At 39.5% G+C, this 15,964-nt stretch overlaps 1 protein-coding gene across 1 annotated transcript in view; it reads left to right on the top strand.

The window, feature by feature from the left end:
* The window catches only part of VWA3B (von Willebrand factor A domain containing 3B), a gene marked incomplete at its 5' end in the record, with an annotated part of 66,193 nt that extends 52,409 nt beyond the window's left edge, over window positions 1-13,784 (top strand). Inside the window, 7 exon segments of the mRNA XM_084279140.1 lie at window positions 2,969-2,986; window positions 2,988-3,059; window positions 4,607-4,727; window positions 5,491-5,615; window positions 6,713-6,850; window positions 7,402-7,499; window positions 13,337-13,784. Coding sequence (XP_084135266.1) covers window positions 2,969-2,986; window positions 2,988-3,059; window positions 4,607-4,727; window positions 5,491-5,615; window positions 6,713-6,850; window positions 7,402-7,499; window positions 13,337-13,598 — 834 coding nt within the window. The 3' untranslated portion in view covers window positions 13,599-13,784.
* Between the last annotated feature and the right edge of the window lie 2,180 nt (window positions 13,785-15,964).

Genomic DNA, 15,964 nt, shown 5'->3' with positions numbered 1-15,964 from the left:
ACATTGCTCATACAGCTGTTTTGATTACTAATTTACCTCTGCCATATAATGTCCCAATAGAAGAGCAGCAGAAAAGTGTCAGTATTTCATTTGTTGACTGTAATTTTACTGTTGCCTTGAAACAACCAATGTGTGCTCTCAGGCATCATGTGATTAACATTGTGCAATCACTTATCCTGAGCCAACCTGTTTTAGCAGCCTAATCAGAGCACCATCTACAGTAATTGCTAATCTGCAACTGAAAGGCTTTAAGAGTGAGAGGCAGGAATGCAGATGTAATTAGAGTTCTGTTTATGTGGCTGAAAAAACCGGGAAAAAAACACCAGGAAAAAGCCAAGGAACCTTTTAAAAATGCTCTTGGAGGTTTTTCCAACTGTAATTTCTGCCTACAAAATATAAACCACCAGCTGAAATACATTACAACAAGGAAGCATCTGATATGGCACTGAATTAAAATTGCCATTGTGAGATGGTAGAAAAATCACAATTATCCCAGAGGTCCACTCAACAAAGCAGACTTTTAAATTTCCTGCTAATTTATTTTCCCGACTAAATTCAAAATAAACCTCCTTAGTTTTAGGTTTTAAAGGTTCCTAATTACATTCAAAACTTCTTAAAATAAATAATTACTAATCCTTTCTGGATGTTCTTGCTATGGGAGCTTTCAGTTTAAGCCTACAGCTGAGTTAATGGTCTGGATATCCTCCTTCTGTGCTCTGACCTTCGCGGGAGATGTGTACAGGCTGCCGTGTTGGTGCACATCTATGACAGGCAGGGTGTACCAGTGCTTTACTGGAGGGGGATGAAGGAGACATCTGCCTGCACAGGGCTGTGAGGTGCCTGAAGACCTCTAGTGATGCAAAAAGTGAATGCTTTGGGAAATTAGAAAGCACATCTAGTTATTATCAGGCAAAATATCAAACATGGAACGTTGATGATTACCTAATTGGAGGGCTAATTGTAGACTACATTTTATGCAGTTTACTCAGTTCCTTTTGCTGTACAGATTAAAGCACAGGTTGACAAAAATCTTCCTCTTCAGCCATTACTGGCTGTAACATTTTCATGTAAAGTATTTCAATTGCTAAGTGTCACGATCTGGCCATGGAGAATGATGGAGAACATTTTGTTTCATACTAAATATTTCTGTTTCTGCACGTGAATGCATTTCAGATTCTGCAGGGATAAAGCTGCATTCACTGCTTAGGATCCACTCTCATTAAGAATATATTTTTTAAAGTACTGTGTCTCCCTTAGGATGAGCTCAAATGTGCAAGGTGTAGTCTTGTTTGTGACCCTCTTGAATGGTCACAATGTAATATAAAGAACTTACAATGGTTAATAATCTTAATGTGTTTTGTAAAGCATGCTTATTTGGGTGGAAAGGGACCTCTTGTGGCTCACTGAGTCTCTTCTTTCTGAAAAATGTATTTTCCTATGCAACTGATTTAATTATTTCTAATGAAATATTTGTAGCTGAGATTTGATTCCTTACAAAAATGGAAATTCTGGGTCTCCCTTGTCAGTTTCTTGTATTTCCATGTGTCCTAATTCTTACACTCCTCATTCTTACTCACCATTGAAGGATCACTAATCATGTCTGTTGATACCTGTTTTGCATTCACGTTTCTTAAACATCTTGGCAAAACCCTGCCTTTGTCCTTGTGTCTCTTTAGGGCGACAAGGGAGAGCAAGCATCCCAAACAGTGCAAAACCAAATATGTTATAACTGCCTAGAAATGTTTGATCAAATTTTGCGTTGTCATCAGTGAAGTGACCTGCTGGACTGACAGCGTACAGCTACAAAATTTAGGCTCTGTCATAAAAATGGACTGTCACGGACACAGAATGGGCTTGTTGCCACTGACAGCCTGGGAAAAGCAGCAGTTGCTTGGCTCTGGAGGTGTCAGGATGGTGAAAAGGCAAAGTTAGAGCCAAGCTACATGGAGATCTGTGGATAATACTCCAATCTAGTCTCACTTACAGTAGGAAAGTGCAATAACTAATCGCTTTGAGAAGGAAGTGAAAAACGCAGTGGGTATTGAAGGGGGAAACAAAGTCTCCTTCACCTCGTGGTATAATGCATTGCCTTCAACTCAAGCAGAGCTAAACAGGGTGAAAATCCCAAAGAATCAGATGGGTGTCTTGTAATAGAAGTCCTGGAAAATGATATCCCAGAAATGGACGCTCTGACAGTGTCTAGGTCGGTTGTGCTGAACCCCTAAAGGCCCTGTGAGAGTTAGGGGAGACAGATTTGAATTGACACAGTGCAAGTTTTTGAGCCACCTGAATTCTGCAGGGCTCGGCGTCCTCATTGTGGATGCCTGTCTGTCTTCAGTATTTGGATTAACGTGGAGTGCTGGAAGTTGCCCAAGTTATTAGTCAAGCATTACAAATTAGTCGGTAATAAATATTCAGCAGCAGCTGTCCCTTTGAAGCCTGAGGAATTAAGTAAAACATTTACCCAAGTACCTTTTTGTGTCTGTGGAGCTGCCTTTGCACTCAAATCGGCCTTTGTTAGGCTGTGGTTCAAGCTGTCAGTTAAGTGCTATGAAGAGCCTCTGGTTTAGACCTGGTCTGAAACACCAAAGGGTTGATACACTTTATAGTCTGCAGGAGTGAAGAATAAACTAGAAAAAAAAATCAAAAAACAACCCACATATGACCCATTGAAAATGTCTTTTTTCTTATTTTTAGGACTTTATTTTAGGGTTGTTTGTAGGTTTTGGGAAATCAAAGACAAAAAAGAGTTTGGGATAATTGCAGTGAAACTGAGAACAAACCAGTCAAAGGTATTCCTATATTTTCTCTCATTCTTGCCTGTCAGGGAAAATAGACTATCAAAATGAAATATATCTTTTTAGGAAGAAAAATGTTGTTAGGCAAGAAAGCAGGTCACACACACCCTAGCACACAGAGGGGAGTTAGGAGCCTGGGAGTTATGGTTGGTTTTCAGAACAGGGTGTAGATGTGTGGAAAAGTTTTGAGATTTCAAGCTGTATGTTTCTGTGATTCACTGGAACTCTGTAAGAGATGGATGCTTGCAAATTGCTAATAAATATGTGTTTTAAAAATTAGCAGGGAAATAATGTATTTAACTTTGCATGCTTGTAATGTCTTTAGAAACATTGCCAGCAGTATGGAGAAAAAGAATAGACTTTTAAAAGGAAAATTTCCTATTGTTGTAATAAATATAAATGACATTGTTATTCTAGAGGGTTGTTAAAATGTGCTTATAAAAATACTGGGATTACAGTTTTTCCCATTAGAAATAAAATGGGAGTTTTATTATTAGATTTCTTAATTTTCTCAGAAATATAAAGCATGCTCTTACATTCTGACATATGTACATAATACCCCGATCGTCCCCAAATTTCCTCTAAAACATCTTGTAAGAGAGGTGCTCTGAATGGCAAGAAATTATTTCTTCTGAAAAAACTGGGATTCAGGAGCATGATTTACCCTAAGGGCAAGTGACACTGGGACTCTATGAGTTGATGTGAGCTATAAAAAGACCTTAAGATAAAAGAATACGGTGACTGCAGAGTCAAGTACACAGAAGCTCAGAAAGCTCAAAAGGATGTTTCTACATAGAGCCACTTGTGATTTCTGAGCAGTTGACTATTTACCACACACTGTGTTTCCCACAGCTCCCTGCCTCCTTTATTGCATGAGATCCATCGTGCTTTTTGCATTCTTACTCAGTTACTGCTACCTGCAGTCACTGACTCCAACTAGGAGTTGGGTAGGTCCACATACAACCAGCTCCATTGGTATTTCTGTTCTCATCATCCAGCACATGGTCCTCCAGACAATAATTATTTGGGAGCAATTCGATAGTAATCTCTGGTGCTTTGGATGGCTGTGGTATATGGACAGATAGAGAGCTGGAGAGCTCTCCAAAGAGGAGAATTAATGTATGAAGAACCCAAACTGGCTGGGGAGAATAATTGACAGCAGTGGCTCTGGAAAATGTGGTTTAATATTTTGCTGAGCTGAAATGTTTTAAAACTGCTGAAAATTTTGTCTCTTAATTTATTTTTTGTAAAGAAACCTTTTTCCCAGAAACCTCAAGATTTTTTTAAAGAAATATTTTTATTATGGATTTGATTTTTTAAAATCAGTCATTCCATACAGTAAGGTACTTTTAATTAAGATTATTGTGAAGACCCTTCTGTCTGGACAAAATGGATGTATATAGCACCTTCACTTATTCTGTATAATCAGTTGATTTGTCCTTACTTCATCCTTGAATATGAACTGCACAGCTTTGTCATTTTTTTTCTAGGAAAATGGCAGCTAGTGACATAATTCATCAAGGTAAATTTTTGCCTGAACATTTAAAGATACAAGTATTGTTAGGACCAGGTAAAACAGGATTTTATAGTGAAAACTCTTAGATGATCGTAACCATGAGTACTTCCTGTAACATTGCTGCTGCCTCTGTTTGTAACAATTGTGAGTGTTCAAAATAATTCCACTTTACTGTGAACTACTGCAGAGGTCATAACTTTATATTGGCTAAAATTTTAGTTAATTCAAAGGATAAATTGAGGCTGACTGCCTTAGCTGTGGTGGAAAAAATAATAATTCTATCAAATTACAGAGACTTGAAGAAGAAACTGTGAAACCAAAGCATAAAAAAAGACAAAAAGGCCAAGTGTTTTTGACTTACAAAAGCCAAAAGGTGATTGCAAGATCAGGGGTCACAGGATTTTATTATCCAGGTATGTGTTTTTGTCCAAGTTTAAAATATGTTTAGTTACTTCTGCCTCAATGAGGTTTAATGTCACGTGCATATTCATGAAAAATTAATATATCTCTTGTGAGTGCACATATATGCATATATACAAAGATGTACATTTTGTAAAGGTAGAAAGCAATGTGTGTTTATATAAGAAAATATGGAAGGAAATAGTTTTAAGTAGCTGAGTGTTTGAGAGTATCAACCTATCCCTCTGACATCTCCCTTGAAAGTTTCTGATGAGTGCTTGGCAAAAGCTGAGCTTTTGCATATGTTCAAAGAATTCACTAAATACTTCAGCCTTTATGTTGAGTTTTCAGCCAGAATGAGTAGGTAAGATTGTGTTCTGTTCTTTCATACACACACACAAAAACATTGTGTATGTGTGTGTGTGTTAATGTGTTACCTGTGCTTGTCTGGCTTTTTTAAATCATGTGTTTTCAACTGTGATAATAATTTGATCATGTCAACAGTCATCCACCTGATCAGCTTACAATTTTCAGACCTGGGCTTGGAAATAATTTGGTTTATTTTTTTTTGGCATTATAAGGAATGGTTACTAAGACTGGGTTTTTTAGATATAAAATTCTCTAGAACAGCTTTCACTACCTAAATAAAAATGAAGAATGTATAGTATAGACATATTTGACCTCAGTGCTGTGTGACAGCCTAGAAAATGAAAAAAAAATAATTCCACAATGGGCAAAAGAAAAATAATTTCAGTATTTTATTATGCTCTTTTTTAGGAACTGTGGTAAAAAATATCAGTTCTACCCGTGTGCTTGTTGACTTCAGCAATGGGGAGACCTGGACTGTACCTGTGAAGTTCGTTGTACCTGTGGGGGGTGCAATGCCATGCCCACGTCTGCAGGTGAAAAATTGTGGGTTTTTACAGTAGCAAACATGCATGTTTAACTTTGTTCATTTGCTCACACACAGAATAAGGGATAGAGTTTTGAAAATCTTTTAAATACTTCTGTTTATTTTACGGAAGAGTTTTTAGTGATAGTAATATGTGGTTTTCAAGATGCTATTTTTCATTTGTTCATTATTCCTTTGTTTATTAAGAATCTATATTATTTTCTTTATGAAATATGTATATTTGCCCACCTGTAGAACAAAGGTGAGTGATTTACCAGTAGAAAGATTCTTTCCTAGCACATAGGTTATGAAGAAGGGAGAGCTGCTTATACACAATGTGATGTCCAGCAGCTTGTAACCATTTGCTTTTCACAGCATATTTTAAATCCGGCAGATAACCTTATACCAAGCTAAATAATTGTAAGAAAAAAAAGAAATTTTATTCCATTTTTGTTTGCATTTAAAATTTAGCAGCTGATTATCAGTGACCACAGTTGTTTTTTCAGGTGATTCTTATTTTCTACATGAGAGTGGTGATGGATACAGAAAGGATACAGAATGCACACAGCTGTTTTGAATACAAAAAGCAATTTTATAACTGTTTTGTTACACTTAAAATTAGAGACATGCCTTTTTTTTCCCTTTCAAATGAAGGCAAATCATGATCAGCATCCAATTCTAGAGAAGATCTGCAGGATTTGATAGAAAATTGTGACTTCTGTGTTTATTTCATATAAATCAGTTATGGATGGAATTCTCTAAAATTCCCAAGCTCATTACAAACATATCAATTTCTGTGAAGTTCAAGGGGCTTAAGAGCTGTTAGAGTTTCCTCAGTCTGATCAACTTGCTAAATGAGCCCTGAGACATCTAGTCAGGCTCTGCCCTTTATTTTTACTGTGTGCTCTCTCCCTGATTCAGTGGAAATTGTGGGTGATCGGTACATGCAAGGAGCAAGTTCTTCTTTTCTGCTAAAGGTCCATACGGGAACACAGGAACACATTAGAATGATGAGCCACATATAAACAACATTTACCTTTTATGTCTGATGTTGTAAGACTCACAAGTCACATGGCTCTTGCAAACCAACGCTTTCCTGGTGTGCAGGTTGGAGACCACGTGTTTGCCAGAACTGGGGCACACACAGGAAACGAATATTACGCACCTGCCATTGTCACAGCAACACCAAAGAGGATGGACACAAGTGATAAACTCTACACAGTCCTGATGTTTAACAACAGACAAGTAAGTAAACCTAGAGGATGAAAGGAAACAAACCTAGAAAATACCAATTTAGCAATGGTATTGCCAGTGTTGTTTCTGATGAGGCAGTATAATTTTCCAGCCTAATGAGCTCACCATCCCAATCCCCATCTCCAGCTAGCTAAAGAAAATCAGCTTTCAGGGCTCAATGAAGAGCTCATATAACAGACATGAGCCAAGAAATTCTGCAGGATAATTTGTTCTTAAATCATACTCTGTTCTTTCCTCTGTAATCCATTTGGTGGGTTTCACAAGCTCCACTCTGCTAAAATGAAGAACATAGGGAGTTTTATCACAGTCAGTATAGTCACCAGTTAATTTCATTATGTTTGTTTGTTGGTAAGCCATTATGATAATTTGACTGTTTTTCATAGTGCATATTAAGAAAAAGTACTTTGTGCTGGAAACTTTCATCTTCATTACTTAGAGGCTGATTGCAGTTGCATTAAAACAGTTGGCTTTTATACATATGTATCTTCATAGTTTCTGAGATTTAGATTTAAATGAGATCAATGTTGATTGTATTATTGCAGGAACACTGTCTGAGATGTGCGCTCATTAAAATCAGCCAAACGAAGTACGTCATTTCCTGTCAGTACATAAGAATGGTGCAGATGGTGGATTATAGGACGTAAGTACACTTGAACCTAAAAATGTAGAATTTATTTTACATGAATCCTAAATGTTGCACTTTGGGGTCAACTGTGCTGTCAGATTTCTGTATGTAGTACGGTTGTCATGAACTGGCTTGCTCTACACATACAACCAAGTGATTTGACCCACAAGCATGTCAATCAGAGGAGCATTAACTGTCTGTCCCACCATTTTATTATCTGTCAATTTATTGCTGTATTTTCATCTTGGAAACAGTGGCAGGATGTGATAGATTGAAATGTGGCTCTAGGAAACTGTTAGAGGATTGCTAAAAGGTGAGATGGAGTTTCTGTTTGTTGTAGACCTTATTTTTCTTTGAAGATATTTATTGTGATGTGAAGCCAGGCATTACATCCCAAGTTGTTTCTGAGATACTGAATATTCTACTAGGCTTAAATCTGGGGAATGGTTGGGAGAGAGGGTGTAGGACAAATATGAGCCTGTATTTAAGTTCTGCAGAAGTTGTGTACAGCAGGGTTCACATTTTTCTGGTGTGAAGTGTGTGCTGAACGTGCAGTGGTTCCAAGAGATTGTCGGTTATTTTTTCATCTTGTGTTAAGTTCTAGTTTAATCCATTTGAAATAGCACTGAATTGTGATAACCTTCAGAGCACCAACAATCTCTGAGAGCTAGCAACAACAGATCTTAGGAAGTAGAATAAGGTCAGAACAATCATCTAGGGATATCTCTCCAGAATATATTCTCAATGTACATTAATACCAAACATATACACCAAAATATACAAAATATGCCAAAATATACCAAGAATGCCAGCTGAATATGATCCAGCAGTGTGCCCAGGTTGCCAGGAAGGCCACTGGTATTCTGGCTTGTATCAAAACTAGTGTGGCCAGTAAGTCTGGGGAGGTGATTGTGCCCCTGTACTTGGCACTGGTGAGGCTGCACCTTGAGTGCTGTGTCCAGTTCTGGGCTCTTCACCATAAGAAGGACATTGAGGTCCTCAAGAGAGTCCAGAGAAGGGCAACCAGGCTGGTGAAGGGGCTGGAGGGCAAATCCTATGAGGAGTGGCTGAGGCAGCTGGAGATGTTTAGCCTGGAGAAGAGGAGGCTGAGGGGGAGACCTTATCACCACCTACAACTACCTGAAGGTTGTAGAGACGTGGGTGATGGTCTCTTCAGCCAGGTGACAGAAGATGGGACAAGGGGAAATGGCACAAAGCTGTGCCAGGGCAGGGTCAAATTAGATGTTAGGAAAAAATTTTTTACTGAAAGAGTCGTCAGGGCCTGGAACAGGCTGCCCAGGGAGGGGGCTGAGTCACCATCCCTGGGTGTGTTTAAAAAAAGGGTAGATGAGGTACTCAGGGATATGGTTTAGCATAGGACAGGAATGGTTGGACTTGGTGATCTCAAAGGTTTTTTCCAACCTTGTGATTCTGTGAAGAATACCAAAATACATTTTCTATTGGTGATTCCAGCACAGTTTGAAACTTGCTATTCTGCCAGCCTGCAGCACATAAACCAATGAATAACCCCTTTACTGAGCAGAATTCCAAATCTGGAAATACATCGATGCCTGTTTCCATGCCAGATCACCTACACGATGGCAGCTTCTTTTCACTGACAATTAAACCCAAAGACCATGGTTTCCTACTTCATGCATACAAACTGCTGAAAAGAGGCAGGTATATAATTGAGCTGAGTTCCAGCAAAATCAGTGAAAGTCTGTCCCTTCCACTGAGTTGGATTATATGAAGGACCTTATTGTGAAAAGATGTGGCTTGATGTATTAGCAATATGAGTGGCTTCCATTCTGCATGCTTTGTTTCATGACTGAGTGCTTTAATTTCAGATTTAATATTTGTTCTCTGAGCAGACTTTTTGTTGGCAAGCTGACATGCCGTTGTTATGTACAAATGATGAGAAAATTGAGTTATTCACTGGCAAACAAAGGAATTCTTTGGAGAGCTGACTGAGATGAATGCACTAAATTTTTGCAAATGAGAAATAAATGTACTCATTTCATCTAAAATTTAGATGAAGTGATACCAAATCTGCCAGATCTCTGGGTAAAATAGTATGTGAAACTGCATATTCAAATCATATTAGTTGTGAATTTCTCTGTAGTGCTTCCAGCTAGTAAACACTGATTTAGTTGTAAATGCACTGGCCAGTTTGCATAGCAGATTGTTGAAATTAACGTTAATAAAATCTAAATAAAATATTCCAAACAGCATTGCTGCTGCAGCACAAAATAATGGACTCTCACTTAAGGCATTCATTTTATCCCCTTTAAACCAAACTGAACCAGCTTTTAGCATGGCCTGGAACAGAGCATAAATTTTGCAAGTATAATGATCGAGCACACCAACGTCTTACAGTTCTTTTAAGATCCAAAGTTTTCACTTCATTGTTTGTTTTCTCACAGCAGTTGAAGATTTTAGAAGCAAACCACCATATTTGATACCAACATATTTTTCCTGCAAAATATCTCAATATTTGAGGATGGCACAATTCAAATTCCCCCCCCATTAAATGAACACAAGAAGTTCCTTCAAACAATGTTATTTCAGATCACAAAACCACACAATCACAGAATTACAAGGTTGGAAATGATCTTTAAGATCATCAAGTCCAACCGTTCCTGTCCTATACTAAACCATATCCCTAAGTATCTCACTACCCATCTTTTAAGCACATCCAGGGATGGTGACTCAACCTCCTCCCTGGGCAGCCTGTTCCACATCCCAACAACTCTTTCAGTGAAAAATTTTTTCCTAACATCTAACTGACCCTGCCCTGGCACAGCTTTGTGCCATTTCCTCACCTGTCACCTGGCTGAAGAGACCATCCCCACCTCTCTACAACCTCCCTTCAGGTAGTCGTAGGTGGTGATAAGGTCTCCCCTCAGCCTCTTCTTCTCCAGGCTAAACATCCCCAGCTCCCTTAGCTGCTCCTCATAGGATTTGCCCTCCAGCCCCTTCACCAGCCTGGTTGCCCTAAGATGTTATTTCTTACATCTGATTGCTAGTTTTTTAAAATACACCAAAGCTCATATACACAAAGGAATGTTGTGGGACCTCAGCACTTGGCAGTTCTGAGAGGGGAATTTAGATGCTTTGACTCTGTGGATGTATACTGAATGTCGAGATTTATAGCACGGAGTGCAGTGAAAAGTGTAAAGCAGCTGATAACAAACAACAACATGAGCTGAGCATCTAAAATGGAGACTCTCTTAATTTGTATACCTACTTACAGCCCCAACTGAACTAGGCATATTTGAGCCTTTGGGATCCCCAGGGTCCTCTGCTGACACTGGGTAAGCTACAGAAATATTAATTTTTAGCATATAGACAATGTAGTCCTGCCTGACCCCTGGGTACGCAGATGAAGGGTGTTGGTTTGCCAATAAAAACCTTGGTGATCACTGCTGGTCCACAATATTCCACAGTGCTGCTGCCAGAATCACAGCATCTTCTTTTGCACGTTCTCAACTTCATCAACTACTGAAAAACATTTCTTTCCATTTTTTCCACATTATGTACCATATACACAGAATCACAGAACTGTAGGGGTTGGAAGGGAACTCCAGAGATCATTTGGTCCAACACCCCTGCCAAAGCAGGTTCCCTAGGACAGGTCACACAGGTAGGTGTTCAGACAGGTCTTGAATATCTCCAGAGAAGGAGACTCCACAACCCCCCTGGGCAGCCTGTGCCAGGGCTCTGTCACCCTCACTGTGAAAAAGTTCTTCTGCATGTTGGTGCAGAACTTCCTGTGCTCCAACTTGCAGCCATTGCCCCTTGTCCTGTCTCCACAGACCCCTGAAAAGGGGCTGGCCATTTCCCCCTGCATCCCATACTTAAGATATTTGTAAACATTAATCAGATCCCCTCTTCAGCCCTTAATCATCTTTGTAGCCCTATCTGGTTTTGCTGAATTTTTAGTCTCTTTTCCAGGAATTAACGACAGAAGCCTGGTACTTTATAGCTTTTATAGTAAAGAGTCTTTTAAGTTTCATACTTTTTGGATCTATAACTCCCTACAGTAAATTGCTTTGCAAGATTTCTGTAGACAGTCCCTGACAGTGCAGTAAATTAGGATGTTTGTCTTGGTTTGCAATGTTCTCAGCTACGTTTTGAATTCTCTGGAAAGCCACATACTTGTAAAGCAGATTCTCATTCTTTTCTTGCTGCTTAACATGTCACTTTAGTATCCCACAGACATACATAATGTCCTCTCCTGGGCATTGACTTTATTAGCTCAGTGGCTGCATCATAAAAACCTGGCACTGGCCAGGATTTTACATTGTCTACATTTGTTTCTGCTGCTGCCTGCCATGCTGAATGTTTGTTTTCCTTTCATGAGGAGGTGTAGGTTCAAAGCCATTAACCACTGGGGTTCATCAGGCTAATCAGTTACTAATATTAGCAATGGTATGGCACTGCTCTAGCCCGGATTGAAATTGGAGTTTCCAGTAGAGCACCTACCTTCCAGGAGGCATGGAAATGTGCTTCCCACTGGAACTTATTTTTTCAAATTATATTCTAAAATAGATACTTACTCCCAGGTCAGGCTTACCAGAGGGGAAGAGCGCAGCATCTTGCTCATTGGTGCACACAGGTCTGATGAGAACATGCTGACACTGTTGCCAGAAACAAAGTAAAAGAATAATTTAATCAGCAAGGAAACAAAACATTTGAATGCAACATGGTATTAGAAGCTCAAAAGGATCCAGTCTTTGTGTGCTAAATCTTGTGGAAGCAAGGGACTGAAAAGGGAGAGCCCAGGGTTCCCTGTTGGCAGGGAGTCCACAGTGCACATGGATGTTGTGTTACAATAGCTTGTGTGAAGTTTCAGCCCGGGGACCTTTGGGATTGTCTTCTGATGTTTACGTATGTGGCATGTATTAGGGATCACACTTAATTCATTAATCTTTAGAGGTACTAATGTAACTTACATCATTTTAATATTAGATACCAGCATCTGTCTGTGGTGTTTTCCAGCCATCACAATGGAAAGGAACAATTGCAGGCAAAAAAATGCTCAGCAAATGTAATAAATTTCATATACAAAGTTGTTGTGGCAAAGTTTTCGTGCTGTTGGGGGGGTGGGGGGGATGGTGTGTGTGCTGCAGGGGTGACTTCTGCAAGAAGCTGCTAGAAGCTTCCCCTAGGTCCGACAGAGCAAAGACCAGCCAGCTCAAGGCCAGACCCACTGCTGACAAAAGTAAAACACTACATCCTCTGGGACTACACCGTAGAAGACAGTTTTGCCTCTTTGGAGTTCTGAAAGGCAGACAGAATTAGGGCCAGAGCCAGAAAGGTGTTTAGGAGCCTTTTCTTTTGGTATCAGGAAAGCTGAGTGCCTCAGTATTTGTTTCAGTTTTTGTTCCCAAAGCACTTCTGATAATCTGTAAATATATTTTGCTTCATGACTATCCTACACATTTTAGTAATCTTGCAGATGGGCTTGGAGTGGACTCTCTGTGAAGGATACAAAGGGTATGAATTCTTGCTGAATCATGTTAGAGCGGAGATTAACAGGAATGCTATCCAGAATTTTTTTAAAGAAGAAAAATTGTATGCAATAGGCTAGCAAGATACACGATGGCTACAGAAATAAGGGCGCAGAACTGTGTCTGCTGTGTTTTAGGCTTTTCTGTACTTACTTTATAAATAAAAGGGGAAGTGAATTATGACATTTATAGCCCTGTCAAATGGTCAAGAGTGTGATAAGTCCTTCTCTTGTCAGTACTGTGAGGTGTGGGAAAAGATGAAATTTATATCATGCAAAAAAGGATTTAAAATAGTGTGTGTGCTTTTAGCTTAGTGAATCTCCTTGTCTGATTTTCTAGCCTGGACAGAGAGACCAGAAAGCCCCATTCACACTCATCTGTGGAAGGTGAAGAAGGAGAAGCAGCAAAGAAAAGTATTGTGAAAGAAAATACAGAAAAAAAGAAAAAGAAGAGGAGAGCAGAAGACCAAAGACATCCCAGGGGGAGGATGCTGGATTCTGAAGATGTTCTGCTTGTCTCAAGAAGGGAAGTAAAACTGAGAGGAAGAAATGCACTGCCTGGCAATGAAGAAGAATTTGAAGGTAAAGAAGTAGAGAAGTAGCTCTGGAAAATTAAAAATATTTGGGATTAAAAAGATCTCATTGGCCTTTAGTTAATCCCCACACAAAGAACCTTCATTATCTTTTCTGGGTGTTAGACCAGCCTCCTTTCCCATGTCCTGTGTGGTGGGCTTCTTTCAGCTCCTTTGGAAACCATTTTCACTCTGATCATTCTCAGCACGTGTTTCCCCAGCAAAGGGGATAAAAGGAATGCAGCGTCTTCCCACCAACTTTCACCACAGCAGCAAAGATGCAATAACACCACCCTTAGTACCTGCTAGTAAGCAGGGTATATATTCCAGTCCCTCTATTGGTTGTTACCTGTTGCATTAAACGTATGCTTATATTGCAAACATTGCATTATTGCACATGGATTTCGATGCTTCAGAGGTTGAATTGCTTTTAGTGACTGAGCTAGCTCAGCTAAAACTGGAGTAGAGAGACCTGGGCTAGCATAGGTCTCTCTATAGTTGGCTTTTCATTTTGAAGATCCTACTGTCAGTGGAAAGATAAGAGGATTTTTATCCATACCTGCTCGTTGTACTTCCTTGTATCATTTTAAACATGTTCTCAATATCCTCGTTAATTACTTACTTCCAGAAGTAGTGGATTGTACATTCATTCAATCACCCTGTTGTCAATCAACTTGATTTGGCTCCTCTGAACTTTTCTTCTGTGTTCTCACTCGTCTTTTGAAGGTTGTCTGCAACTTCCACTTACCTTGCTTATAATGTTAAGGGTGCCACTGCATTTTAGGAGTGGCCTGGTCAGAATTATACAAGAGCAGAGGTGCTGGGCTTGTCCTGTAGCTGTGTGAGAGACCACGGCGAGCAGAGGTAGGGCTGCTTCACTGGAAACGCTCTGGTATCCTGAACTCCTCCTTTTTGGACATCTTGAGCTGCAGACACTGAGTAAATGTGAAATAACACAAAGGTGAGCAGCAAGTCCTGTTACTGTGTCCATGCAGGCTGAAAGAGAGATGAAGTGAGAGCAGCAGCTGCCCCTGAACGCTGCCTGGACGTACCAAGTGATCTCCTAGTTCTCTATCGATAAACACTCCAACAAGACTTCTAGGCTGTATGCAGGTCAAATATGCTAAAGAGAGTACCCTCTCCTCTTCTTGTGACACCGTGGACGCTGGGTATGGCAGGGTTGGGGGTTTTTTTGGCTCAGTGTATTTTCATTTGCATGTTCTTCAGTGGTTTATCCAAAAGGGGAAATTTGGAGAGCTGAAACATCCTGTTTTCATATCCAGGCACCTACCTGGAATCTTGATTTTTGCCCTTTGTACACAGGACAAACAAATGTTCATCAGAGTGATCCCTTACCTGATTTTCCTAGTAGTTGTTTTTAATACTTCATTATTTCTTGATGGTTTATAACAAATAGAGTCAGCATCTCAGAGGATGCCTGTAAATACCCTTAATATATAAAGCTAATAACTTCAGTAGCTGAGTAGCTTTTACAGTAACTAGGTACTCATTTTTTCAGGGCTTCCAAAGGCAGGCTGTTAAACTGGGAAATGGTATATCTGAAAGGTGCACAGTCCTCCCACATATCCTTTTCCTTGTAATGTCTAATACCTGAAGTAATTTGGATATATTTCAATGTCCAGAAAAGCTGAATAGTCCTGATGTATTTGCCTGAAGGAAAGGCTGTTTCTTCGTATGTATGAGTGTTCTGTGTATGTCAGTATGTGCGTAATGGGTTAAAAAACATTCAATGCCATCAGCAATTCCTGCATTTCCTTTCTAAAGGTTTGTCTCACTGCTTCTTATGAACTCTCCAGGTACATATACATCTTTTAAATCATCTGATTAGGCTGCATTTTGTAACTAGCCTATGTGTGCACATGTCTTCCTGTGTTTCTGCTGACTTCACATGTACATTTCTCTGTTACATGAGGAAGTAAGTTCTCCTGAATATAAATGTGCCTGATATAAAGATGGATTTTTGAGCTCTCCAAGGTAATGTGGATTCAGCTACATGGCTCTCATAGAGGTGGTTGATGGAGTCTTACACTTCCACAGAGCTGTGGGCCCTGCACAAATTAATGGAATGTTTTGGAATACCTGTGGTTTGGTTTGCGCTCAGCTAAAATATTCCTGAATGTTAGGAGGTATCAACAGCTCATTCCTGATACTTGGAAACAAGACACTTGGGAAACAAGACTAAGAGAAGTGAATAAAGATTGTGTTTGTTATTTAGTGTATATTAGCTTCACTATTGTGTTGATGTGGAACTTTGTCCTATTTATTCCACAACTGTTATATTTAACACACCATTATTTTAATGTGTGTGCCTGCTGCCCCTATTGTGTGTGTTTGTTCTGTATGTTTGTGAGAGGATGAATAGTCCTGGCAAATTC

The sequence above is a fragment of the Gallinula chloropus genome (genome assembly GCF_964237585.1).
Source record: "Gallinula chloropus genome assembly, chromosome: 1".
NCBI classification, from domain to species: domain Eukaryota; kingdom Metazoa; phylum Chordata; class Aves; order Gruiformes; family Rallidae; genus Gallinula; species Gallinula chloropus.
The sequence above is the reverse complement of the archived record's forward strand: the minus strand, read 5'-3'. Positions and strand labels throughout refer to the sequence as shown.